Genomic DNA, 24340 nt, shown 5'->3' with positions numbered 1-24340 from the left:
CAAATCTAAATTCCTGCCTCATTAAAAATGGGATTTCAAATATGGCAAATATATTAACAATGAATAAACAGATGGTTCTGGGTAAATAACATTGGGGAGTTCTCTGTTCTATTCTTATAACTTTTAAACTTTGAGTTACTTCAAAATTAAAGGTTGAAAAAGAAAAGGTATGTTTTCTTCTGCAGCATCAAACCGAGCAGCTCAAGCCTGCATCCAGAGTGGCTTGTGCGGGCTCGGGAAAACAAGGTGCTCCACAGATGTCTTCTAATCTCAGTGGAATTTGGGAACTCAACATGATCCCATAATTTCTTTGGATTCTTTTGACACTGGAAACTTTATTTATTTATTTTTTTTTTTTGACACTGGAAACTTTAAAAAAAATATTAAGTTCTTTTGTGCCTGGAGAATCATGACTGGAAAACGACTGTGACTTTAAAAATAAAACTAACGTGGCGTCACTACTTACTCTATGAATGATACCAGCTGAATGCAGATGTTTAATACCACAGAGCATCTGGTAAAGAAGGTAGGACATCCTTTCATGGTCCAGCTCCATGTGAATAACCTGACATAAGTTAGCATCCATTAATTCCATAACCAAATACCTGGGGGAAAAAAGATCAGCCATGTACACATAAAAATCACCCAAAATTCCTTTATGGTCACTAAACTATATTTATATGATACAGTAATAACTTACTACTTAGTTACTGCACTGGCTAAAATTTTGAAAAAAAAAAAGGGGGGGGGCACCTGGGTGGCTCAGTGGGTTAAGCCGCTGCCTTCGGCTCAGGTCATGATCTCAGGGTCATGGGATCGAGTCCCGTACTAGGCTCTCTGCTCAGCAGGGAGCCTGCTTCCCTCTCTCTCTCTGCGCCTGCCTCTCTGCCTACTTGTGATCTCTCTCTGTCAAATAAATAAATAAAATCTTAAAAAAAAAAAAAGATAACTTGCTTTCTCTAAATATTTACAAGGTATCTTGTTAAAAAAAAAAAAAAGCAAACATATAACGGAACTTAGCAGTTTTCCAAAAAAACTATCAACATGATGTATTTCACATTAAAACAATTTTTAAATCATAGATAATAGAATCTCAAATATTCAAATTCTCCCAAATCTTTATTTATGTGTTTGTTTTTTTTGCTCTCGGATCATACTTACCAGTAGAGAAACCATGCTGTTACTTCTCTTATGTTAAGAGAACGCTTGACCTTCTGCCCCAACCAGCTATACCCCATATTCTTGCTCTCTCTGCAAGCAAAACTCCCCCAAGAGGTGTCTATACTTGTCATCTACCATTCTTCTCCCATTTGTTCTGAAGCCCACTTCCATGGGGTATGTGACCCGCCACCCTGCTGCAAGTGTCCTTGCCAAGACCCTTGATGACTTGCATGTCGCTAAATCCGATGGCCTGTCCTACAGTCCTGGCTAGCTGTGCCCTGCTCCCCTCCCTAACTTCTTACTGTTGGGGGTGCCAGTGCTCACTCCTTGGCCTCCTCCTCTTCTCTGACTATCAGTGTCTTGGTGATCTCCTCTGGTCCCTGGTCTGAACACTTTAAACACCATCTGCAGACCGTCAACTCTCAAGTTCGTATCTTCTGCCCAGACCTCTCTCCTGAATGCCAGGCTTATGTATCTAACTGTCCATGTCCCAGGCCTACTTGGGTATCCAAGAGGCATCTCGAGGCCCATGTCCAAAACTGAGCCCCCAATTCCACCTCTCCCACCAGTTGGCTCTGCTGGTTGCCCTCCTTGTCTCAGCTGGGAGCTCCTGCAAGGGGCTCAGGCCAGCACCAGGTGTCACCCTCAGCTTCCCCTTCCTAACACTGCAGTCCTCCACAGTGACTCCCCTTTCAGGACAGTTTCAGCCTCCAGTCTGTCCCCTTTACCTAGTACCCTCTGGCCTAAATGCAACCACCATCACCCTTCCCCTACATAGCTGTGGGGCTTCTGTGTCCCCACCCCTGCTAGTCCCAACAGAGACACTAAAGTTATTCTTTGACAATGTAAATCAGGGAAGCTCACTCCTCTGCTGGGTCTTACTGCCTTGACTTGAAGTAAGCGGCCTCGAGGCCCAGGAGGGTCTGGTCCCATCACTTTTCCGAGAGCTCACCCTCTTCTCTCCTCTGCCCCTCCCTGTCCCACCACAACTCTGCTCTGCTCCAGCCACACTGGCCACCTGTGGCTCTCAGAACACAGTGGGCATGTCCCCACTTCCACTCCTTCGTACACATGTTCCTTCTATCTCAATCCCACTTTGCCTCAAATATCTGTAGGACTAAGCCTGAGCCTCCTTTAAGGGTTTCTTTATCCCCAGTCCAGTGAGGTCTTTCCTCCTCTGCTTAGGATGTTCCCTGACTCCTAACCCCCTGCACTTCTGATTCTCTAACCAAGCTCACTTCTTCCAGAACACCTGCGACATCCTTAAGATGGTGGCACTTCCTTACTTAGGTTGACTGCGTATATTCTCTGGCTTTCTCAAAGCTCTAAGAGCGAGTATGATGGCCTGCAATTCTTAATCATAAAAGGGATCTTGGCCTGTTTGGGTCACTGAAGTATGACAAGTCCGAGAGAGTGCCTAGCACACAAGTGGCAATCAGATATTTGTTGAATGAATGTACCACTCAATTTAGGATGAGTTTGGCATTCTATTTCAATATGATAAATTAATATTTTACTGTTTGTAAGATAATTCTATTTCAGATTTTGGAATTGCATGGTGTTTAGTGATATAATGATTTCAAACAACAATTATAAAGCCTTGAACCCTGCCATCCTGGCTTTCGGGAGCACTGGAGAAAAACATTTTATATTTCAGCAAAGCAAATCAACAGCATTAATGGTCACTGTTTGCTCCGAAGAATTATTTCCAGTCATCCTGTTGGTTATGGAGATGATAATATCTAGGCACAAATAGTTGAATATTATTATTTTTCTTAATATTTCTCCTCCACAGAAAAAAGTGGCTAAATATATTGCTACCCACATTTCCCAAGTAAGAAAAGCAATCACTTTCTTTTCTAAATTTTTAGTCTTTGATGCATGGTGTGTTACTGAGTAAAAACAATACTTACACATCTTGAAATTCTTCTAGAGTCTTTTGTGGTGTAAACACATTTAACAAACTAATTATCTGCAAAGAGAAGATTTATTATTCCTCAGCATGTCAGGCAACTTCACTTAATTATCAAAATTAAGTTTAACATTAAAAATGTATTAAAACTGAAAAATCAGAGCAGAGCTCAGTATTTATTATTTTTATTAGTTTTACCAAAATATCCTATTACATTCTATTTGAGAAAAGTTAAATGATTAGGATTCTCACCTTGGAAAGACAATATACTTTTAATCAAATCACATTTGATGTGTCTCTAGTAACTCATTATGACAGAGTTTTAACACATAATGTCTTTAGGGCTCTGAACATAAACAGGTAGACATTATGGGTAGAAAAACACCAAAGCAATATGTTGACTCTGAAAACTGAAGTATGTTCTACAAATTTCTGAAGTTTTGAAATATGAAGGTGAAACCTGTATTTTTAGTATGATGAAGGTGAACCCCTCACAGTGTTATGTATTTACTTAAAGAAGGTTGTGGGAAGGCCTCTAGGAGTCCCACCGCTTGAGTATCAAACAAACATCCTCAATCATTTCAAATGACCAAGGGAAAGACGAATGACCGAGAATATAGGATTAGGGTGGCCGGTTAACCAAGGGAAAATAAAACCAGATCCACACTGAATCTTCACATCAACTCCACATGGAACAAAGATTTAAATGTAAACCATGAAACCACAGTACACTAAAATGTGGATAAACATTTATGTAATCCTGGCAAAGAAAAGCCTTTTCTAAACATGATAGGAAACCTAGAACATGTGTCATATTAGAACTGAGAATTAGAATTGAGCCTCAGAAGTAAGAATAAGATATCACTTGCATCTCTCAGATGGGCAAATGGGCAAAGTACAATAACAAAAAAATCAACGATATGTACATAGTGCTGGGCGATTCTGAAATAAGACACATTCTTAGATAATCTTTTTTTTTTTTTTCCCTCTCGACAGTCTTAATGAAAGTGTAAAATTGACAGTCTTCCTTGAGGTCAATTTGTCAGCACATGCTAAAATCAGAAGTGTGCAGTACACGCTTTGACTAAGAAGTTCACCCGGACAGGTGGGCAAAGATGCAAGTACAGGGAGGTTTGTTCCAGCACTGGTTATAACAGCAAAAACTGGAAGCAATCCAAATATCCAGTAACAGGTGACCGGTTAAATAAATTATTGTGCACGTGTACTATATAATGTATCTGAGGCCCAAGAGTATTCCTCAAGGAAAAAGGCAGGATGCACTGTAACACAGCTGATCGTGTTCATGTATTATGTAGGTACACATGTAAGAATGCTCACCAAAATGTTAATGATAATGATCTGAGGGATTTGATGACTTTTGCCTTCTTGTTTATACTGTATGAATTAAAAAAAAAAATAACCATACTTGTGCATAACCTGAAAAAATTTTAAATGTGTAAGTAAAACAAAGCACGTGTTGGAGAAATTAAAAACAAACTCAAACCACAGACTCAAAATAATAAACTTGTTTTCGTTTTGTATGTAATGTCCATATGCCAGAAAGATCCAGCATCAATGCTAAAGCGAAGGGAGGCACGGAGGCACGTAGCATTGAGTGTTTTCACACTCCTCCTCCGCCACAAAATATGGGGTCACAAAGGCTGATCTCCAAAACCCCTTCCAGACATAACACTTTACAGTTTTTTTTATAACACAGCAAAGTTACCAAATCATCCTCACAATAATGCTCAGAGACCAGCTGCGGACATACAATGGGCCGGTGTATCTCATTTTCTAGAGAAACACAATTTCTCCTTGAAATTCACAGTGCTTTGATTTTGGTGGAAATGTCAAAGCACAGACACCTTGAGTATCACACCATCTACTCACATTTATCTAGAACTGAAATGTCCGTCATACAGGTAAAAAGCTACCTCATGGAACAATGTTTTTCTGAAAAAAATTAGCTAGTTGTTTCTCAGTTTCTTAGGTCAATACTGTTGTCATTTTACAGAAACAGAAACAGTGAAAATCAAATGATTACAAGTTAACTGATCTTGCTGTCAGACCTAAACAGGACCATGATGCTTCTTGCTGACTTTAATTTCCCCCATGCTGATTAAGAATTTTGTCAAGAAAATGGAACCCCTTAAATAGTTCCTGTTATGACTAGTTTATCTGAAGTCTGAACTCAATGTATTTCCAAAGACCCCCCCCCCCAAGATGACCATATCGTGGACAACATTATAGAGGAAATGTAGACATAACTTACATTTTTATGATTGACACATTTTAAGAGGACGAGTTCACGGTAAGCTCTCTTTGCATGAGTTTGATTCTGAAAAGGACGGCTTAGTTTCTTGACTGCAACATTTATCCCAAGAACTGTATCAAAAGCAGCACTATAATCAGGAAATATAATAAGGGACCCATTAGGATGATTCTGGAAAAGACTACAATGCACAATGCCCATTCAATGCATTCCCTTTAAAAATAAGTAACAAATAAGGAAATGTCTTTCTGCTCGCTTCTACTCAAGGTACTTCTACACATAAAGAACAAGGCAAGTTGGCTCTGAGTGTGGGATGGACTGACTCCATTGCAGAGGCATGAACTTGGCAGCTGCAGTTAGGACACACACCTGGACTTCTCCATATATGAGTCGAGATTATTATATTCAGAACCAAGTAATTTAATACAAAGCGTGTGAGACCAGCCAAGAAGTGAAATCTGCAGTTGGAATATGCCAATAAGTTGAAAAAAAAAGTCACTGGTTATCACAGAATACAATATAGGTATAATCTGGCATATGGCAGTGGAGGAAATGGTTGAGCTCATGAGAAGGATGTAACAAATACAAGCTCTGATTGTGTTTTTCCCAGACAAAAGAATCTGAAAAAAGGAAACAGAAGCCAAGATCTTAGCTCATGGTAAATCCCCAAGATACAAAAGCCCTAATGTAAGCAATGGCTATATAAAATGTGACTAGAAATAACTCCTTGTGCTATTATAGTAAGAATAAAATCTTGCAAAGGCTGCATTTCTGGCATCTCAAGTTCCCAGCTGAAAGTCATGGTTCCTTTTTACCTCCAGAAAATAGGAAAAATTGAGTAGGCTGTTTGGGAACTTGGTATAAACTATACCAATGACGCTGCTGATGCTATTCTTGCCCTTCGGCTCCTCACCAGAGGTTAAGAGCTGCTAAGGACCATGTGAGAATCCAAGCACCATCTAAAATATTGTTTCTGTGTATAAATTCTATGCAGTTTGTAACACTGTTTTCCACATATTCACCCCTATTCATGTTTTGTGTGTGTGTGTGTGTGTGTGTGTGTTTTGCCAACGACCCTCACTTAATTCCATCTGTTTTAAATTGAAAGCTAGAAATTCCATGTTACTTTGTAATTATTTCTCAATTCAGGTCACATTAAGTGTACGTGTGTACACATAGGTCAATCCACATGCCCATATGCAAATGCAACATTCACATGAATTATAAAATGTTACAGATAAATCTATTTGTGCAACAAATGTACACACGTGTATTTGTATCTACTATATTTCAGTCTTAATTTGAAAACAGACACGCCGTTTTTGATCTGAGAAGTTTTTGTCCAAAAGGAGCCAAATGGACTTAAATTCTCAGCCTCTGAGCAGACACACACTTCCACTCCTAGTTCCGACCCTTGGAGCAACCACCTTCCATTATTTCTGGTTTTAATTCTTGTGGTCCCTTCTCAACTCCAAAAAATATACTTTTATCAGCATTTCCTCATTTATCGACTTCAGAAGTTGTCTAACTACTCCCCCAAAACTGAAGATTTAGTCCCTTTACTTGAAAACACCTCCCAGTTTTTTGCTCTCGTGTTATTCTAAACTTTTCCTTCGGTCACCTTAGTTACTTAAACAACGTGCCTAAACTTCTTGTTCCATCAACTTTGGAGGGAGGGACCCTCCAGACTCCCAGTGTGTAAGACAAGACCACCACACTCCATCTCTCTGGCCTCCAGTGCTCTACTCTCTTCCCTCTCCTCCAAACTCTGTCTCAAATGATGTATCTATTTGGTCTCTACAGCTAAGTCTTCTGTGTGTCCTCTTTCAGACGTGTCTAAACATTGAGAACCAAGGCACAGAGTGTGCACACGTGCACATGTTCCTAACTGCAGGGGCAGGATGACATTTCATTTTCTAAGGAACACATGACCCTTGTCACCACTCACAAGAAAATGAGACTGTTTCTGGTGTCGAAGTCAAACGGATTTTTTCTTACAATCCATCAATTGCTCAAACATCATGTCTTTTGAAAGCTGTTCGACCTTAGACCATGACTTTTTCTAGGTTTTTCCACCACAAATTTCTCTTAAGAAGAAAAATATCCCTTTCTGCAACCTTTCCCATTATTGTTTGGAGTCTATTCCGTTCTTTTTGACAGCATTTTTTTTCTTGGAGTTCCTTTCAAGGCTGGCGGCATAGCTACCACCCTGGGGTTTCTTTTCACTGGCCTCCATGTTTCTGGTTGTACATGTTCTTGAATTCTCTCTCTTGGTGGAGTACATTCTCAAGAAATCTCCTCAGAAAAAAATGTGTGGAAGATAAATGAACTTATTCTGCCCTTGGCCTTGATAGTTGGTCTTCTGACTTCAAACTCAATTTTCTCTCCAAACTCCATGGATTTCCAACATTGAGTATTGGTGAGAAGGCAACACCTGTATGATATTCATTCCTTGACTTCCCTTCCCATTCCTCAGCTCCATGATTGATCACAAAGAGCCATGTTTTGTCAGCATTCCCCCCACCCTCCAACATCTACTACTAATCACTATCCCTCCTGTCCCCCAAAGACAATAACTACTTTTGACTCTTTGGATAATCACTTCCTTGCTGTTATCAGAGGAATAAGAATTTTCAAGCTCCCTCCCCATAGCCCCCATGGCTTTTTTTTTTTTAATTTGACAGACAGAGATCACAAGTAGGCAGAGAGGCAGGCAGAGAGAGAGGAAGGGAAGCAGGGTCCCCGTTGAGCAGAGAGCCCGATGTGGGGCTCCATCCCAGGACCCTAGGATCACGACCTGAGCTGAAGGCAGAGGCTTTAACTCACTGAGCCACCCAGGCGCCCCAACCCATGGCTTCTTTTTGCCTGGTTTTTAGTCAGCTGTGTCTGACTTCTGCTCAGTGTTACACTGGTGAGACTCTTCTGCTGTTGCGTGTAGCTATAATGCATTCTGGGTCACTGCTATATTATTCCTTTGCATGACTATGTGACAGAACGTTGACAGTTACTTTGGTTGTTCTCAGTTTCAAAGTGATTACAAAAAAACAGTCATAAACGTTCTTACACGGGGAGAGATATTCTTGGCATCCCCTCTACACACATTTCTGATGAGTAGCTAAGAGTAGGGAAGCACATACTTAGCAGATAATGTCAAACCACTGTCAAAGTAGTTTGTTCTACCAATTTCTAGGCATTTGATTTTCATGTATCTTAGACCCGGTGTCTTACAACAGGGCTTAGCATACTCACTAACAAACAGGAGCTGGGGGGTAATCTAATCACAAAGCCCTTCAGAAGCAGAGTTTGCTCTGGCTGGGGGGAAGAGGGGAAAGTCTGAGAGGTTTTTACCCTGAGAAGGATCAGACGTACCACTGCTGCCTTCAGGATGGAGGGGGACATGTGAGAAGGCCTGTGGGAGCCTCGAGGAGCTGACAGAGAGCAAGGGATAGAGACCTCAGACCTATGGCTGCAGGGAACTGGGTCCTGCAGCTGCTTAGAAGCACATTCTTTCCCAGAGCCTCCAGATAAGAGCACCGTCTGGCCAACATCTTGATTTCAGCTTGGTGAGATGCTGGGCAAGTACCTGGGCAAGCCTGTGCAGACTTTTGACCTACAGAACCATGAAATTATGAATGGGTGCTTGTTTGTTTTTAAAACACCAAGTCTTGGATAATTTGTTATGCAGCAATAGAAAACTAATACACCCTCTCTCCTGTACTATTTCTACACTTCTGTCTCTTCAGGCCTCTTCCTGAATTTCTTTCCTGACCATCTTACAGATCGCTAAATCTCTCTGCAGTTATATCTAATATGCCATCAAAGCCATCCATTAACTTCACAATTTGATTTCTGTATCTTACAGTTCTAGAGTTTCTACTTAGTTCTTTTTTCTAAGTTCTCATTTTTCTTCTTCCCTTTAACCATCCTGAACTTAGCATCATAGCTATTTAGAAGTCTGGATCCAAGAATGCCCATTTACCCTGTGGATCTGTTTCTTTTGTCTATTTGTGCTGGGCTGTGTGCATGTTGTCTAATCTCCCGTGGGAATAGTTATTTGTGATTACGCGTGGGACCTGGCACTTGCAAGACTCCTTGCTGTCTGGAAATAATCTGATACCCAGTATGATGCGGCCTTCCTCCAGGGAGAATTTAAATTCACTTCTGCTAGGTACCTGGTGGTGGGGGTGGGGTGGGGTGCAATTAGCAATCTGGGTTTAATTCGGTTCAAGTTCAGCAAATTGAGACAATCTGAAGCTGAGTGGTAGTGCCTGCAAGGGTCTGTTTCTTTCTGGTTCAGTCTCCCTCTTGGAGGTAGTCCTTTACTGGACCGAGCTCAGTGAAGCAAGTACACCAGGCCCCCCACAGGGCCCAGGGCTCCAATCCCTGTTTGCCAGTCCCCCAAGGCAATCCAAAATATGATTCAATCTCTCAGCTGCCCACTCTAGAACTATCAGATGTCCTCAGAGGAAAGAGCTCCAAATCCTGGGCTCCCCTCACTAGGCTTCTGTCCTTCCCCGGATCCTGGCCTATGTAAGCCTTCACTCACCTACGTGTGCTCTAGATGCAAATGCTGAGCATGGGGGTGAGGGCAGGAATGCTGGGAGCCAACTGGCTCAATTGTTTCATAATTAACACACCTATTCCTAGCCACTTGTGTCATTTTCATTTTCCGTATTTGTCCTCTCTATACCCACAGCCTCTTGGGGTTTTACTATAGATAGGTTCTCTTCCTTGCTGCAGATGTCTCGTCTGCTTAGTCTCACTTCCTCTGCTCCGTTTATCTGCATCAAGTTTCCAATGACTTTTTACCTTAGGGAGGAACCTTGTTAAAAGCTCTTCTGCACGGACTACTGCCTCCTGTTCTCGGTTAGGTATCTGATCCAGAAGCTCTAAGCCACTTGTTTTAGAGGTGAAACTATCAAGAACCACAAAGACACACAGATTCGCCCAAGGCCACAGAGAACTGCAATGTGCATCACGGCCGGCCTTGGAACTCAGTCCCCTCGAGTCACGACCTTCCTGCGTTTTATGCTACAGACCTCCTTCACTGCAGAAATGCTGTTACACACATTCTAAGCTTACTTACACCCATAGAGAGAAAACAAAATGGTGTAAGAGCAGGCTGGCATTTGGGGGTGCCCGGAACTATAGAGAGGAAAAGAAGTAAGAACTAGACTAACCACTTTAAGCTCAGGTTGTTAACGGTCATTTCTAGGGGCTGCCAGGGCCAATACTATCCATAAAACAAACAATCCTTTGGCTGAACAACTTGAGAGTTTAGAAGGAGAAAGAAAAAACTGAAGAGATACGAAAGAAATGTACACACATTTCCCATGACAGCTTCAAAATCTTACAATGACTTCATTTTACGAAATAACTTAGTTGATACTTATGAATAATCCAGAGATAAATATTTCAAACCTTACTTCCTAATTTATTTTACTAATATTTTTAATGAACAATAGAAATAGAGAAACAAATCAGAGACAAATGCAAAAACAATGAAAAATCAAAGAGAATATTTTACTTGGGTCCTGCACCAATACTGGCACCTTTCTTGCCCACACCCCAGGCCCTAGGTTCCTTTACAGAGCTCTAGTTGAAACAGACAACGAACAAGTTTCATAAGCCATGCACTATTGCTACTATGATATTTTATTTCTCAAAATGTAAAAACACGCATGCCCCCTATGTTAGTTTTCTACTGCTATTATAAGAAATTACCACAAATTTAGTAGTCTAAGACACAGATTTACTATTTGACAGTTCTGGAGAGAGAGAGAGAGCATGTTTGTGTGTGCATGTGTGCACACGCATGGGCACATCAATTAAGCATTTGGTTCAATCAGAGGGGAGGCTCTATTCTATTTTTTTAAACAAGATTTTATTTATTTATTTCAGAGAGAGTGAGTGAGAGAGAGCACAAGTGATGGGAGAGGCAGAAGGGGAGAGAGAAGCAGGCTCCCCACTGAGCAGGGAGCCTGACCTGGGACTCAATCCCGGGACTCCAGAATCATGACCTGAGCCAAAGGCAGATGCTTAACCGACTGAGCTACCCAGGCACCCGGGAGGCTCCATTCTAAACGTGAGCTGAGGTTACCTGGGAAGTTTCATAGATGAGATCAGTCTTGAAAGACCAGGGATAGCCTCTTGAAAGACTGGTGTGCCTCTAAGGACAATCCAACTGGGACATGCAGTAGGGACAAAAGCGACTGCCACGGGAATGAACCCGCTGTGTTTGCAGGGAAAGGTGCACTGGAGAGAACGGGATACCCAGAAGTTAGGGCTTGATGATGGAGGTACTCAGGCCTTTCTGTCACTGACAAGAAGAAAGGGGTCTGACGGGCATCATTGAAGTTTCTTGCTCTATTCCAACAACTGAATGGGGTAAGACCCTCTCTTTGCACATGTACAGGACAGTTTTCTTCTGAGGTCCTTAAAACAAAATGCCAATATCCAAGATGCTACGCAAAACTGAGCCAGGAAAAGGTCGTCAGAAGACGTCCGGGAAGTCTCATGGAAAAAGTGTTCTCTTCTCCATCTGCAGTCACCACTGCCGCAGCTGAGCGGGACCACAAAGCCTCAAGCCTGGCAGGAAGGTGAGGAGGACCTGGCTGACAGCAAGTTGTACCAGCTCCGGGACAGAGGAGCGAGGAAGTAATCATAGAAATGAGGTCTCCAGACATGCAGCCCCAACTCCTGGGATGGTACTTCATCTAATGCCGAAAGACAACACAGCCCAGAAGTCTAAGTATGATTTTTATAACTGCACAAACATTTTCAGAAGAAAACATCAATACTCTGAGTCAAGTTAACTAACCCCCTTTTCCATGCATCCAGCAAAGTTAACCCAGCTAATAGGCTTTGATTTGGTAATGATGAACTAGCTGGGTTACAAAGGTAAGTGAATAGTGACATCCAAGATGGTGAAATAAATTGTTGGCTGTGCATGGGCTCACTAAGTTTTAATTAATTAAGCTTAATCAGTTCTAATTAATGACTTCTTACTTGAGTAGAAAAGAACAGAAACCCAGTCTTTAATCTTTCCTGAATCAAGGAGATGAGATTTAGAATGGTGCTAAAATTTTAGCTATGACAGGGACACCTGGGTGGCTCAGTTGGTTAAACGTCTGCCTTCAGCTCAGGTCATGATCCCAAGGTCCTCAGACTGAGCCCTGCATTGGGCTCCCTGCTCAGCAGGGAGCCTGCTTCTCCCTCTCCCTCTGCTGCTCCCCTTGCTTCTGGTCCCTCTAATAAATAAAATCTTAAAAAAAGAATTTTAGCCATGACATGTCTTTCTTCCCACCTTTCTGCACGTGAGAGAAAAGCTGCTCCAACAAATAGCAATAAAATTGTCATAAAATCACGTAAAGGAAAATACTAAGAGTTAAGTGACATTACTGTTAAGATTCCGTGAATATGTAAATTAAGCTACTATAGGAAGTGACAACATATTTGTAATAATATAGCACAAAAATGTCATTATATATGATACTATGGTATCAGGAGTTAAATAGCCATTACGAATGACAAAGAGCCTTGGTTTAAGGTGCTGTCCAGTTTGCTCTTCTAAAACACATTTTTGAGGTGAGACTCACACACACATAAAATTAACCATCGGAAAGGGAACAATTCAATGGCATTTGGTTCATCCACAATATTGTGCAGTCACCACCTCTGTATCTAAATCATTCTGTAAGACTTTCCTTACCACAAACAAAGCAGTGTTCCCCAACCCCCTCACCTCTGCCTCCATGGATTTATCTACTTGGGGTGTTTCCCCTGAGCCTCTGGCTCCTTCCACGCAACATGTTCTTGGGGACCAACCATGTTGTCCATGCGCCAGTGCTCTGTTTCTTTCTGTGAGGAACATTCTGTGGATGCAGACATACAACTCGGCATCTCTTCATCCACAGACGGACATGTGGGCTGTTTGCACCTTTCGGCTGCTGCGACCAACATCTGTGTACGGGTCTCTGTTTGAACATCTCTCTCTAATTCTAGGAGTACTTCCCGGGTCGTGCGGTAGTTATATGTGAAGGAACCATCAAACCGTTTTCCCCAAGTGGCACGCCACCTTACATTCTCACCAGCAGTGTGTGAGGGTCTAATTCCTTTGCATCCTTGCCGACATCAGTTACCTCCTGTTGTGCTGACCATGGGCATCCCAGTGGGTATAAGCAGGATCTCACTGCGGTTCTGACTTTCATTTCCCTAATGCCGAACGATAAGCACATTCCATGTGCTTATCACCTGTTTACATATCTTCTTTGAGGAAATGTCTGTTCAAGTCCTTTGTTTTTTTGTTCTGTTTTAAATTTTTTTTTTTTTTTAACAGTTCTAAGAGTTCTTTATACATTCTAGACACTAGGCTCTTACCTGATATATGATTTGAAAACACTTCCTCATTTTGCAGGTTGTTTTTTCACTCTCTTGACAATGTCCTTTGATGCACCAAAGTTTTAAATTTTGATGGAGTCCAATTTTTGATTTTGTTGCCCATGCTTTTGGTGTCATTTCTAAGAATCCACAGTCATGAAGCTTCCCCCTGTTTTCTTCTAAGAGTTTAATGCTTACAGCAGTTATATTTATGTCAACGATCTAGTCTGAGGTAACTTCTTAAATTATGTGAAAGTAAGGGTCTAACTTCACCTTTCTGCAGGGGATATCCAGCTGTCCCAGCACTGTTTGTTGAAGAGACTGTTGTTTCCCCATTGAATAACCTTGGCATGCTTTTCCAAAAACAAACTGTTTGTTCTACCATCCACCAACATAATATATGGGGGTGTACGGGTCTCTGTTTGAACATCTCTCTTTAATTTCTGGACTCTGAGTTTTTAAATTTTTAAATTCAGAATTTTCCATCCTCTAAGTCTGCCACTGCTTTTCCCTGAGGAAGTCTAGCTTATAATGGCATATTAGGAACTTTTGTTTCAAAACTAGAATTTTTTTTAATGAAAAATACACTTCCATAATGAATAATTTCATTATTACACATCTTTAAAAATTAAAGATGAAACGGAGCATATGCAACCTGGAAGTCACAACCTCTGCAAACAGTATTTTATCAAGTAGCATGTGATTTTACTGTTATTTACCATGCTGTAATGAAGTCATTAATTTTAACTGCCGACCGTTTATAAAACCTTCCATTTTACAGTGACTTAATGAACATCTAGTCAGCCTCTCCCTGCGGTTACTACATTAAACATCCTTGGTAACAGTCTTGCCAAATTACCTGTGTCAAATGACCCCCCAATTCCAAATCAGAAGAATGTTTTATTGTCTGGAACTTTTTAGATGTATCGAAGTGTCCTCATTCGGGCCATCCAAACTTCTCTCGGTACCCTGGATTTAAGCACCAATATAGCGTGCCATCACTTGGAAACTGAGATCACTATTATTTTAGACACACGCCTGACATTCCTTCCACGCAGCCCCTTCTCCTACATTATTCTTTCTGCAAAGCTCTACACTGCCATCTCCTCTTAGCTCCTGGGGCCTCCAACCACCTAGGCTAAAGGAAATATTTGACTTCCCTGATGGCAGGTCTCCAAACCTGGGGATCACTTCAAACCACCAGTACAGAGCCTCTAACACAAACATCAGCTCCCCTACCCAGAATATCTGGAAGAGTTCTCTCTTACTTTGAATCCCCTCTGCCTACAAGGGCTAAACATGGGCTATCTAGCTTTATCACAGTTTCCTTCAGAGGCAGAGACCATCTTGTTTTTACTGACCCAAAAAAGAAAAAAGAAAGAAAGAAAGTCTTGCCCAGGGAGACTACAGGAGAAAAACTTTGGGAAGTGCTGATAACTGTAGTCTAGAAAACACGTGAAAGAGTTTACCTTGAGCTGGCCGGTGATGGCGCGGCAGCTGACTGTCTTACCATGCAAGACACTAAGGCTCAGGGTCAGACCAACGGTTCTGACGGGCTGGACACATGGCTGAAGTGAGACACCAAGGAAGAGACGGCCAGCCCAACCCCTCACACAGCAGCCCTTCCTGGTTAATCCATGGGGTGATAATGACACTGCTTGGCCTCGTCTTGCCAATGAAGGACAAGGCACTGCAGTGACGGCGCCTAGAAATGAATAGGAGTGATTTGGGGGTAAAAGGGGAAGGGGGAAGGGTGGCCAGGATGAAGAAATGAATAAAACTCCAAATTTCTGTTACAACTCACTGTCATACCTATTACTCTAGTATCTAATGACAGGAGGGGAAATGGAAAAGGGAAAAACAAAAGACAAAGAAAAGAAAAAAGAAACAAAGCAAAAAAAAAAAGAAAGAAAGAAAGAAAGAAAAACTGCTACCTATTTACATTTATGCAGCATTCTAAGAATTTAGGTTTGTATCCTACAATAGGACTACATATAACTAGAACAAGAGATTGACTCAATTTAGTTCAAAACTTATTGCAAAGAAAAGAGTAGTTTTTGTTTGTTTGTTTGTTTTTAAATCAACCGTGCTTCTAAGTTCTGACAATTTAGTTCTTAGTACGATAAAAACTGGGTCCACACTATTGAAACAAACCCTACTTACCAAACAATTCCTTGGGCTCCAGAGCCGATTGGCTTCAACTGCTGGTAACGTTTGAGGACTGTGAAGGTTGAGTCTGCCACTTGCACACTGTAAAACTGACTGTCACATTTACTGTCACTCATGATGTAGTATCAGAATATTCCAAAGAGTTGGTACGGTTGTCAGGTTCCCTGAAAGAAAAACAGAATGAACATGCATTCTGAGATTACACGTGCGCAGCTCACGCATGCAAAATTTTTTAACGATTTTATTTACTTATTTGACAGAGAGAAAGAGATCACAAGGAGGCAGAGAGGCAGGCTCCCTGCTGTGCAGAGAGTCCCGATGTGAGGCTTGATCCCAAGACCCTGGGATAATGACATGAGCCAAAGGCAGAGGCTTAACCCACTGAGCCACCCAGGCGCCCCAAGAGTGCTGCAAATTTACTGGCGTCTGAGACAAGGGCGCTGTAAGCGGATAAACTCGGTTGCACCAAGAACTTCAACAACATGCAAACAAAACAAAACAAAAACCCCCAAACCGCCCCCCCAAAACCAAAAATGCAACAACACTGCAGAGGTACTGGGCCCACCATGGAAGGACGGAATGCTGAGGCCCGGCATGACCACACTTTAAGGGAGTAGTCTAGGAAATAACAGCCTTTCTTGTATCTGTACAGTTAGCCAGCCAGGACAAGATTATATCACTGTGTGACTCTCCTCAGCTCGCCTCCTGTGGGACCAGCATATGCCGGGCTGGCTCAGGGATGAAGGTACTCAGGAGAGGTTTCAAAGGGATCCTGTCTACGATTCCTACAAACACTGCAAAAGGGCCAGTCTCCTTCTAAGTCCACAAGTTCAGGTGAAGTGATGAAGCACAGAGCAAGTCCTAGGCCAAAGTGACTACAAACGGGAGAAGTTACAGAACAATGGGGTGCTGGGTCCTGGTGACGTGGGTGTGTGTGCCTATGCATGTCCTGGAACTGGCCCCTGTCCCCCAAACCCCACATCCCTTGCAGGTTCAATACCCACATGCTCTAGACGGAGAACTGTGGTAACCTGCAGTCAATGACTTGGGTGCACTGACATTTATTCGTGATAAATTAGTCCAAACTGGCAGTCTCAAGGCGACCTTTTGGTAGTTTAGGCAACAGGCCGAGATCACTACCCTGTAGGAGCCTGTGTGATTTTACACAGAAGACAAGCAAACAGAAATCAGCAGGCAGCTACACGGACACGGTTCCCTGGCTCTTGTCTGAAGATATTTATTTAAAAGTCAGCAAGCTATTTATTTTGCCCTTTTTTAAAAAACAAAAAAATTAAAAAGCCAACAAGCGAATCCTAGAGGTAAACGTTCTGTATGGTTTTGAAAACTGCGAACTTAAAATTTTATTGCCCAGCTCCAGCAATTTCCTGTTTGTTCTACCATCTAATATTTGATGGCGACCCACTGAGTCACTGGAGTGATAATTTATATTTTGATACAGTGATGCCTGGAATTTCCATTAAACATGGAAATAAGCTGATTGATAACAAGCCTGAATAAAGAATTTTAATCGAGTGAATAGTTTCTCCAGCTGACCACTCCTTCACTCCTCTTTCCCAGCTTTTTTTTTTAAATACCAATTCTCAGGGCAGTGGCTGAGCCATCTGGGCCCCAGGCCTCTGGGCCACGGAGCCATTGAGGCAGAGAGACATGGGTCCTGACCTGCTTTTCAGAGTGGTCATTCGGGAAGCTGAGAGAGGGATGGCTTGGAGAGGGCAGGACTGAAGACAGGGAGACCTGGCAGAACAGGACAGGGTTGTGGCCAGTGTGGACGAGAAGGGAACACATGTCTTGGGAGGAAGTATGTATACGACCTGGAGAAGAGGGGAAATCAGGTGAAGCCGCTGGAGGGAGGCCGGGCGCACAAGCAGTCTGCGAGTCTGGCTTCGGACAGGTAAAACGCAGTGCCAGAGTGATGAGCAGCAGGACAGCCACAAGCTGCTGTGGATCTTCAGGACCCCCTCCTCCGTCCTTCATGCTAGGACTGAAGCCTCCCTGTTCCAGCTAGACAGATGGCCGCCCAACTAGCCATGACATCTGGCTGCATTCCTGGCAGCCAGGTGTGGCCAGATGACCAGCTTTTGGCACCTGAGGGGTGAGCAGAACAACAGCATTTTTCTTTTCTTTCTTTCTTCCCTCTTAAAGAAAGCTGCCTGCTGTCCAACATATCTTTTTCCGTCGCTGCTGGCTAGGGGAACAGCTGTCATCAACCCAGACATGGAAGTCACGTGCCGGAGAGGGCAGAGCCACCCACCAGCCAGAGTCCTGAATGACCTTGCAGCACGGAGCCGCCCCCCACTGTGGCCCACCTGCCAGCTCAGAGGCTGGCGCAAACGGCCCCCTCCACCCTCGCTGAGCAATCCTGGGCTCTCTTTTCTGCTGTAGCTGCTGGGACCTGTGTTCTGCCTGCCAAGCTCTTGGGTTAGCTTTTGTGGATTTGGGGAGAACATTACATCATCAGGTTGGAGGATGGATAGATTTTCATCCCAAGATTTAAAATAATTTTTAACTTAAAGGATGTTGCGCTTAGTAGACAAAAAAAACAAAAAAAACAAAAAAAACCCACACACACATAAGAGAGAAGCTGTCAGAGCCATCTTCTCTGTCAACCTTGGGCTCCGTGAGCATGAGAAAGCCCCTCGCAGCAAGCCGAGACAGCCGGTAATTTAGCTGTTAATGAAATCAACTCTGTTGAGATTCTATTTCAACAAAATGGACATCACCTGGGTTTTAGAAGACAGTTTACAAATTGGGAAGTGTATGAGTTCTTCATACAACCACATTATCAACACACTGAAGGTGCAGTCACTGCCTTCACTTCCCTTGCCGCTGGGCGCTGGTTCCTCCCCTGGGCTCCTGCAGTAGGACCCAGTCCCTGCCCGCGCTGCTTCTGCATGGTCACTCGGTTTCAGCAGGTCTGCCTGTGTCTCCCTCCCCCAGCCAGGGAGCACCTCTAAAGCAGGGAGGGTCTGTCCTCCCTCTCACACAATTTAAGGAAGTGTCCGGTGTCTACCATGATCCACTGAAAAAGCTCCTTGGGGACCTAAGGGACACACTCTGCTCCTCGGGAGACATGGGGGACACACCCTGCTCCCTGGGTTCTTCAGACCTGTGCGTGCTGGGCGGACAGCTCAAGGGACGGAGTTGGCCCAGCCTTTGCTAAAGGCGTCTGGTTCATGTCCATGCCCTTCTCCCTTCACCACGCTGCTTCAATGAATCCTTGTTGAACGAAATGCTTTCATCTAAAATCCCAATTGGGGTTCCCTGAGGACTCTTGCAGAATCCCCTCTAGGAATTCTGGAGTAAAATTGACCCACTCTACAGATAAATGTGGGGTAGGAGGAACATTCCTAAATTGTTTAGAGCCTAGAATAAGAAATGCTTTAAAAAAATTCACTAGTATTCCTCTAGATACATGCAATTCAACTACTGTAAATACGGTATTAAGGTCTGAGTCCTATGGGGACATCAGCTACCATTCGCTGAGACCTCCCCACACTTCATAAGGGCCTCCTGTGCACCAAGGACAAGGTAAAGGTTATTAAGAGGGCACTAGCCAGACTATCCCTTTCCTCAAATGGCCAAGAGCATAATCATCACACCACCTAGGAAGTATCCTAGGGGTAGAAGTGGGCCCAAGGGCAGGGGCCCAGCACAGTGGTGTGTTGCGGGGCAGCTGGTGAACAAGCAGAGAGCGTGTGCGAGTGAGACATGGCTGTAAAGGAAGGTTTCCAGGAGGAGTCAAGACAAGGGCAAGTCTGTTCACGGTATCAACCCAGGGGTGCAGGAATAGGCCTTCTCCATCGGGCTGGCAAGCACTGTAAGTTGGCGAAACATTTGGTGAGGAGAAGACGTACTATCTAATGAAAAATTTAAAGGCATGTGACTCCTAACCTGGCAACTACCGCTCTATACATGTATTGGACAAAAATGTATGTACGAAAGCTCAAAGATACTTGTTCAAGAATGTTTGTGGCACTTCCTGTAACTGGCAAAAAAAAAGGAGAAATAACCTCAAAGGTACACTTGGAATGAGAGACTAAATTATGGCATGAAAGCACAATAAAGAGATTAAAAATAACGCAGGGACTTTGTGTACTGAAAAGGAATGATGTCTAAGACACCTTAAGGCAACAAAGTTGAAGAGCGCACGTAGTAAGCGCCAGTCTGTGGGAAGGGTCCCGGGCATGCATTTGCACACACACAATACTTGAGCAAGTGCAGAGATGAAGGGGGAAATGAGACTCACTCTTCCCACTGTAACTTTCTGTGGGTTTGCTTTTTTTTAAGTCATGCACATATTTCACAGTAAAACAAACCAACAAATTAAACCCTTTTAAATGAAAAGCTGAGACCTAAATGTAGGGTAGGTTTGGGGCAGCTGAGGCCGGAGGCAGGAGGGTGGGCCACGCTGTGAACTGCAGGTTATAAACAACCCCCTGCCCTCTGCCCCTCTCTGCAACCATTGGGGGAGCAGTACTGCCCCTACTCTGCAGATGAGGGCAAGAGCTAGGAGAGAGTGAGGAAGCAGCCCAGATCCCCAGCTGGACAGTGGCACCGCCCGGGTCTCAATTTAGGTGTGTCTGATGACACTATTCCTATCCTTCCCAATACCCTGTTCTAATTAATATCTCTCTCGCTGTATTTAGAAAGTAAAGTGAAGTGACCAAGGGCTGGTTAGGACCAGGCCAGGAAAAAACAAAGCCCTTTACATCGCATCCTGCTGGCTTTGCTCTACCAAGACACTTTCTTCTGATGATGACGACGAATCAGTCGCCCTCACACTGAGGCCAACCTTCAACCACACGAATGGTTCAAGACACCCACAACATGCAAGATCTAAATTAACCAACTGCTGCAGTTAAAAGCAGATTTTCACAATCACCCTCTTGGTTTCAATACTTGCTATTGAAGCTTTTAAATCAAACTATCCTTTTTTCCTCCTTTAATTCTTATCCAAAACGGCAAGCGCAACAACTTCACTTTCTTTGATAATCAGGAGCCTTGCAGCATCTCAGAGTCATCGTTCTGGACGTCAGTTCTTAAACCATACCACAAATTATGATAAAGGACGACACTCATGTTTGGTGATCTCAGCATCCCTGAAGGAAGGGTCCACTGAGGTCTCCTCCCCACAGGCCCCCTGCAGGTACTTGGGCCTGTCCTTTGCCCCTCCCAGGCCCCAACTCCCTGAGCTCTGTTTAGGGCGTTCTCAGTTCTCCCTCACCATGGCAACCACCCAAGTGCCTTCCCTGCCTCCATTCCTGCTACCTCCAAACCACTGTACACATGCCATTTAGAAAGGGAGATCTGCCTGCATAAAAAACTACATGGGGAGCCTGGGTGGCTCAGTTGCTTAGGCGTCTGCCTTTGGTTCAGGTCATGACCCCAGGGTCCTGGGATCGAGTCCCAGGGATCGGGCTCCCTGCTCAGCGGAGAGCCTGTTTCTCCCTCTCCCTCTGCCCCTCATCTGGTCATGCTCTCTCTCTCTCTCTCAAATAAATAAAATCTTAAAAAGAAAAAAACTGTACACAGATTTCACAGCACCTACATTTTAACATTTTAAAACACTAACACCCACATTTCAACACTGAATACAACCCAGGTGTCCTTGAGTGGGTGAATGGTTAAGCAAAATGCTGTCCATCCATGCTACAGAACACCAGTCAGCAAGAGAAATGAACCAACCGCTGATACCCTCAGCAACCTGGGTGATCTTAAGCGCATTATCCTTAAGGGAAAAAGCCCATCTCCAAAGGGCCACACAGGATAAATTCCATTCACACAACATTCTTGAAATGACAGAATTACAGAGCTGTGCACCAGATTAGTGGTTGCCACGGTTATGAATGGTGGGGACGTGTGTGTGTGTGTGTGGCTGTACGGGGTAGCACAGGGGAGATCTCTGGGATGAGGAAACCATTCTGTATCTTGACTGTGGTGGGGGTGTTTATACCAACCTCTGCGTGTGACAGAATGCCCCAGAACTGTGTGCACACACTACCCGTGCCACGTTCCTGGCTTTGGTCTTGTGCTGCAGTTATGTAAACATGCAGTCAATGGGGAAAACTGGGTGGAGGATGCACGGGAGCTCTGTACTATTTTTACAACTTCTTATGAACCTAGATTTCAAAATAAGGAGTTAAGAGAGGGAGAGAGAGACAGAGAGACAGAGAAGGAGAGATTTGCTGAACATGTGCTGTAGTCATACTGCTCTCTGGGTTATATTCCTTTGATGATGACCGACTGCCTGGAGAGTACATTCCAATCCCTAGTGCAGCAGAGGAGCTCACAGGGCCTGTGGCCCACTCAGGCAATAGGGAACCACCGGAGATGCTTGCTGATGCCCCGGCTCCCATGCACCTGCGGGCCTCTTCCTGAGCTGTTTCATCTGCCTGCAGTGACTTCCCTCCCCATTCTGTCCTCCGGCCAACCTTCATCCTCCTTCAAAGTCTAGTGCACGCGCCTGCTTCTCTCCCACGCTGTCCTCTGCAGCCTCTCCCTTCCAACGGTGCTGGGCATGCCCCCGTGTTTGGCACCACAACCTATGCTCCTCTTCTATTGCACTGCACATCTATCTCCACTTCTGCTCTGTGAGCTCCTTCAGGGCAGAAAATGTGTCTGATTCACTTCCTAATCCTCTACTAATTACATAGTGGGTGCCAGTAAATGTCTGTTAAAGGCAAAGCTAAGTGGGAGAAGAAACACGGTGGGGCAGTGGGGTACTGTGGTTAGCATCGGTGCTCTGGAGTCAGAGGGCAGGCTCCTGGGCAGACTCCACCAAAGAACTGTTAGAACAGAACAAATTCTGTCAAGATGCAGGATACACACTCAACACACAAACATCTTTTGCGTCTCTATGTGCTGGTGAACTCTCAGAAAGAGAAATTAAATGATGTTTCCACAACTGCATCAGAAAGAACAGAATAACTTTAAACAAGAAAGTGACAGACCTCTATACGGAAAACTTGAAGACATTAATGGAAAAAATTAAAGACACAAATAAATGAAAGATATTCTGTGTTCACGGACTGGAAAAACCAGTATCATTAAAATGTCCATACTCCCTAAGGCAATTTAGGGCTTCAGTACAATTCCTATCAAAATTCCAGTGGCACTTTCCGCAGAACAAGAACAAATAATCCTAAAATTTGTACAGAACTACAGAAGACACTGAATAGCCAGAGCAATTTTAAGAAAGAAGAACAAAGCTCGAGGCATCATGCTCCCTGATTTCCAAGCTATAGTAATTAAGTATTACAAAGCTATAGTAATTAAGACAATATGGTATGGGCATAAAAACAGACACATGTATCAATGGAACAGAAAAAAAGGCCAAACATACGTGGTTGATTAATTTATGACAAAAGGAGCTGATGATATACAACAGGGAAAGGACAGTCTCTTCCATAAATACTGCTGGGAAAACCAGACAGCCACATGCAGAAGGATGAAACTCAACCACTCTTACACTACACACAAAAATTAACGTAAGGTAGATTAAAGACTTGAGCATAACCATAAAATACCTAGCAGGAAAAACAGGCAGTAAGCTCCCGGACAGTGGTCTTGACAATGATTTTTTTAAATCTGGCACCAAAAGCAGGAGCAAAAAAGACAAATATAAACAAGTGGAACTATATCAAACTAGAAAGCTTCTGCGCGGCAAAGAGAACCATCAGCAAAATAAAAAACAACCTACAGAATGGGGAAAGAATTGCAAATCATATAGCTGATAAGGGGTTAACATCCAAAATATATAAGAAACCCAAACAGGTCAATGGCAGAAAACATAAAACAATCCGAGGCACCTGGTTGACTCAGTGCACTGAACGTCTGACTCCTGGTTTTGGCTCAAGCCCTAATCTCCGGTCATGGGATCATGGGATCAAGCCCTGTGTGGGGCTCCACACTCAGCCAGGAGTCTGCTTAAGATTCCTTCCCTCTCTCTTGCTCTCCCTCTCTCTCCACTCCTCCCTCCCACCCTTGCTCATGAACGCTCTCTCTCTCAAATAAATAAAATCTTAAACACACACACACACACACCCCACAAATAATCTGCCTTAAAGAATGGGCAGAAGATCTGAACAGTTTTCCAAAGAAGACATAGAGATGGCCAGCAGGTACATAAAAAGATGCTCAAAAGCGCTAATCATTAGGGAAATGTAAATCAAAACCACAGTGCAAGATCACCTCAGGCCCACGAGAATGGATAATATCAAAAAGACAAGAAATGACAAGTGCTGGCAAGGATGTGGAGAAAAGGAAACCCTTGTCTCTGTTGGGGGGAATATAAAGTGGGGCAGCTCCTATGGAAAACAGTATGGAAGCTCCTCAAAACATTAAAAAATAGAACGACTATTTGATCCACCAATTCCACTTCTGGATAGTCATCCAAAGAAAACAAAAACACTAACTTGAAAACATAT

General features: G+C 43.4%; 1 protein-coding gene across 5 annotated transcripts in view; it reads right to left on the bottom strand.

The window, feature by feature from the left end:
• The window catches only part of MAPK9 (mitogen-activated protein kinase 9), a 49244-nt gene that overhangs the window by 18560 nt on the left and 6344 nt on the right, over positions 1-24340 (bottom strand). For 3 of the 5 annotated variants that reach the window (XM_045999394.1, XM_045999397.1, XM_045999393.1), the window contains exons 2-5: positions 15888-16057; positions 5346-5475; positions 3075-3133; positions 467-605 (exon numbers count right to left, since the gene is read on the bottom strand). In XM_045999394.1, the coding sequence (XP_045855350.1) occupies positions 467-605; positions 3075-3133; positions 5346-5475; positions 15888-16009 (450 nt within the window). In that variant the 5' untranslated portion in view covers positions 16010-16057. Of the gene's footprint in view, positions 1-466; positions 606-3074; positions 3134-5345; positions 5476-15193; positions 15430-15887; positions 16058-24340 lie in introns of those variants that run through there. The other 2 variants (XM_045999396.1, XM_045999395.1) reach the window with 1 other exon arrangement.

The sequence above is a fragment of the Meles meles genome, chromosome 3 (assembly GCF_922984935.1).
Source record: "Meles meles chromosome 3, mMelMel3.1 paternal haplotype, whole genome shotgun sequence".
Classification (NCBI taxonomy): Eukaryota; Metazoa; Chordata; class Mammalia; order Carnivora; family Mustelidae; genus Meles; species Meles meles.
The sequence above is the reverse complement of the archived record's forward strand: the minus strand, read 5'-3'. Positions and strand labels throughout refer to the sequence as shown.